Below are 4641 nucleotides of genomic sequence, written 5' to 3'. Positions count from 1 at the left end.
AATACAGAAATGATTTAAAAACAATCTCTCAGTAAATATAATCACTGTTTAACAGCTAGTCCTGGTCTCCGCTAATTAAACATTATTAACCTATAGTTTGCAGTATAGTTATATATATATATATATACTACCAAAATATCCACACTATCATTAAATAATTTTGAAATATGAAAATGTTTGTTGTATCGGGTGTCGGAGGGGTTAATTGTTCTGTTCCCACAGTCTGGGCCTCGAGCGCAAGGTCAAAGATCTCATTTTACCGAGCGCACGTGCGCGCTGGATTTCTGCTGGAGTCAGCACGAGAGGCCTGAAATCCTGCAGGTCACACCACAAGTGAAGGCCTAAACACACACAGCTTCTGCTTTTATCCGTTTTTCTTTCTCATTTTTCTTCTGCTCCTTCATTAACGTCCGATATTGCATAAATAACGCTCACTAAATTAATGATAAGTAGCCTATTCAATTTCTGAAAAAGCCTCTGATTATTATTTATATTTTTTTCTTCTTCTTCTTATAAAGGAATGGTATCCACACACACACACACACACACACACACACACACACAGTTTAATTCTCAAATACGGATTAATAATAAGAGGGCATTTCTGGATGTGGGTCGTTTGAGGTCAAAGTTCACCGAGATACGGTCTGCAGGACAACACCCGCTCACAGAAATATCGCTTCTCAGTCGAATGTTCAAGGAAGGTTGATTGATGACTGATTGATCACTGGATTGCAGTGTTGCGTGATAACAGTGCGGGATAAACCGAACTGTTGCGTCACGTTGACAGACACAGGAATTGACGCAGAAAATGAGTGACTAACAAATCAATGCCATTTCACGGACTTTAATAAGCAAAATAAGAAATCATTTCTTCCAAAAACAGCAAAAATGAAACAGAAACCAGCCTGAATGGAACAATCCGAATTAAACTCTATTTTTTTTCATATAAACAGATTTGAAAATTGATCCCCTCATAATACATGAAATTAACAAACAATACAACAACCTGCTGCTGCAGTTTACATTTGATTTCAACACAGTTGAATCAGTAATAAACCAAAAAGATTGTTAAATGCGAGACTTTTTAACAAATGTTTCTTAGATGCAAGCACCATGCTTATTCAATATGATCTGACAGTTTGTTAATTTAATCATTAAAATAAAAACTATGCATCTGGCCAGCAGAACCAGAATATCGACATAATAATGAAAACAAAAATAGAGCAAAAAATAATAATAATAAACAGAACAATAACATGAGACATATACTTTTCATTTTGAGATTATGCAGAACCTGAATCCCTTATTTTTTACTGACCGGCAGAGAAAAAAATAAAGGCAAACATTTAACATTTGATCATTGAAACTCTCCGTTGAAATACATGCGCAGTTTTCATGTTAGACGATAATACACAAACCCCTGATTTAAGAAGCCTACACCCTCGAGCTGGATTATAATAACCACATTTTGAAATGTTGGTTTATAAAACTGGCAGCTCATATAGCTTTAAAGAAAAAGAAAAAAAGAAATAAGAAATGTCGATGAAAGTGTGCCCATTCGTTGAAATCCTATCCATCAAAAAAGACACGACCTAAACGTATTGCTTATATTATAAAATAGCAATAGATTATGCAACAGTTTGCATGAAGAAGAAACACACACACACACACACACTTGTGTCTTGCTACAGCTAGACGTGAGACTATGAGCACCAGTTCAAATGAAAGGCGTGCTTTAGATTCATCTATGACTAAATGTGCGTGTGCGGCATGTCTGCTAAAACCAAGAAACAATCCAAAAAAATAGAAATAAAAACTGCCAATTCTAAAATCATTACCCCCCAAAGTGCGCTTCTTTGACAAAGTTTGCTTGCTTTAAATGCAGCCGCAAAATGCCCGTTACTGGAAATCCCTTGCCAATACCCGATACATGAAACAAATCATAAGAGTTGGGAAACAATCAGCTCTTCGATGTCGGTTTGTAGGTTTGCTGTTGCATATATTTACAAGTCCAGATGAACCCATACAATGAGCGACCGGAGAACCAGTCTCACATCCCCCCCAAAAAAGAGCTAGAGATCAAAAACATGCTCTTTATGATACATAATAAACACAAAGAAAGAAACAAAGAAACCAAGAAAGAAGTGTATAAAATAGAAATTATTACCATACATGTCCAGCATGCAGGATTAATATCTTAATGCAGATTTATGTGTTTGTTTTTGTCGTTTTTTTCATTTTATTTGTAATATATATATATATCTATATATAACCAGGCAGGCAATAAACCAATGAGATGTTGCATAAAGTTCCCTGTGGCCTCGCTCGGGCGCGTTATACAGGAGGAGGAAGGGAGGTTTGCATATCTGGTGCTCTCAACTTTTCTGGCCAAGTGAAAAAAAAAAGGAAAAGAAAAAAAAAGTCCAAAGTTTCTCTCCCCGTTCAGCACTTTTTTTTTCCTGAACAACCGAGAACAAACCAGAAGATGGAAAGAAGGTTTTATCTGAAGTAGCCTACAAAAGCCAGTCCTTCGCTTTTCTTTTTGTTGTGAGATCTCTACTAAAGGGGTTAAATTACTACAAGCAACTAAACTACATTTCCCAGAAAACATTCTAACATGTTCTTCGCATTTTAGTTGCCAAGATCGGTGGCGATGATTAGATATGAGATTATTATTTCTTGTGGATTATTCTTCTAATATGAGTACTGTATCTGCTGTTATCTGAATGAGCGCAGAGTCTCTCAGGCATAGGAAACACACACTCACATGAAGAACTCGGGAGAGGACGGGTTGTCGCTCGTGGAGCCTGCCTCGCGGAACCCGTTCGCTCCGCTCAGTTTCTCGCACTTGAGTTTGTAGGCGTCTCTCTCTCGGGCCAGCCGGTTGATCTCTTGCTTGAGCTGCTCTACCTGGGTGACGAGATGCGTCTTCTCGTTCTCCAGCACGTGCTTCTGCTGCACGCGCTTGTAGCGGCACGACTGCGCGTAACCCCGGTTCTTCAGGGTCCGGCGTTTCTGCTTCAGGCGGATCACCTCGTCCTTGGTGAAGCCCCGCAGGTGTCGGTTGAGCTCCCGTACGGTCATGGACACCAGCTGGTCGTCGGAGAAGCGGTCCTCCACGCTCAGGCCTCCACCCACACCGTGGTGACCCTGCTGGCCGGGGTGGGCGTGCGGGTGGTGATGGTGGTGGTGACGGTGGTGGAGCTGCTGGTGGGCCCCGGGTGAGGTAGGAGAAGGGCTGTCGGGGTCCTGACTGTGGTGGTGGTGGTGATGGTGGTGGCCGTGGGCGCCGGGGTGACTTTGCAGGTCGTCGGGGTGATGCGGGATAGCGCCGTATTGGTGCTGCTGCTGCGCGTGACCGTGGTGGTGATGCGCGCCCCTGTATCCCTCAAAGCCTCCTGCTTGCAACTGCTGCTGCAAATGAGGGGGCGGAGGGTGCCCGTGCGCCGTGGCACCGATCAGAGCCTCCACCGCGTCTTCGGGCGTCAGGCTTAGCGTCTGCGGGTCGATCTGCTGCGGGTACGCGCCGCTGGGCATCCAGTACAGCTCCTCCAGATGGTTCTTCTGCTCTGTGGGGCTGAAGCTCGGGGAGGACGGCACGGAGCTGCACGGGGTGCTAATCGGAGTCGAGGACACGGAGCCCTGCGGCTGGAGGCGATTGCATTGCCGTATGTTGGAGCGGTCGAGTCCCGCCAAGGCCTCTTTCTTCACCTCGAATTTCATCAAATCAAAGTCATTGACATATTCCAACGCCAGCGGGCTGGTGGGCAGCTCGGGCCCCATGGCGAGATCGCCGCTCATCGTGTCCCTGTTCTTCAGCAAAGTGTTTACCAGCGTCGCGAAACTCGACTTTTGCTTTTCTTCCCTCTCTTTGCGCATGCAGTTTTCTGGATGGGTCTCCGAACGCGACGCGCTCGAGCGCTGGAGCATGCAGAGTCGCTCGAAATGTTCAAACGGGAGAAAGCGAGAGAGAGCAAAAAAATAATAATAAAAAAATAACAACTTTCTGGACTAATGCACTGCAAAAGTCATTTGCCTCACGCGGACGCACAGAGCTCGACAGCTGCAGTCTTTGGACAGTTCTGGAGAAAGTCGCGTCCCGTCGAACTCAAAATATAAATAAAAGACAAAAATAAGTACCGGACAAGGGCTCCCGTCCCAATCCCGGGTACTCCAAAATATCTCCTTAAGCCAGTGAAGCAGCGTTGAGGTGGATGGGTGCTGTGTTTGTCCAGCTCTGCACCGCAGAGAGTTCAGCTCGCACTCGCTCCTGAGTATTCAGACTGTAGCAGGACGCCAGAGCTCTCGGTGCTGTTATAGTCTACGCGCGCGTGACGTCAGAGGTGGCCGGCGACCAGTCAGATCTGGAGAATTAGCATAATGATCGTTGTTTGTGTGTTGTCAGCTGACGGGATGAAGAAAGGGACAGTGGTATTTCGTGTACTGACTGATTGGATACGCGCACAGCCGTTTGTTCTGTACTGCATAGCCTCCAAAGTACAACATACTGTAACTGGACTTATTATCAAAACGTCACATTATATGATTTATTTATGCTCTTAGATAGATAGATAGATAGATAGATAGATAGATAGATAGATAGATAGATAGATAGATAGATAGATAGATAGATAGATA

General features: G+C 44.1%; 1 protein-coding gene across 1 annotated transcript; it reads right to left on the bottom strand.

Moving 5' to 3' along the window:
- Window positions 1-831: 831 nt before the first annotated feature.
- LOC127944708 (transcription factor MafB) lies at window positions 832-4285 on the bottom strand. The gene has a single exon (XM_052540904.1). The coding sequence runs from the start codon at window positions 3931-3933 to the stop codon at window positions 2767-2769; it is 1167 nt and encodes a 388-aa protein (XP_052396864.1). The 5' UTR covers window positions 3934-4285; the 3' UTR covers window positions 832-2766.
- Between the last annotated feature and the right edge of the window lie 356 nt (window positions 4286-4641).

Source organism: Carassius gibelio, chromosome A23, assembly GCF_023724105.1.
Source record: "Carassius gibelio isolate Cgi1373 ecotype wild population from Czech Republic chromosome A23, carGib1.2-hapl.c, whole genome shotgun sequence".
Classification (NCBI taxonomy): domain Eukaryota; kingdom Metazoa; phylum Chordata; class Actinopteri; order Cypriniformes; family Cyprinidae; genus Carassius; species Carassius gibelio.
This window is presented reverse-complemented; position numbering and strand designations above follow the sequence as displayed.

Excerpts from the sequence above, each read along its gene's own strand:
- LOC127944708 (XM_052540904.1), bottom strand. The coding sequence starts at position 3,933 with ATGCTCCAGCGCTCGAGCGCGTCGCGTTCGGAGACCCATCCAGAAAAC.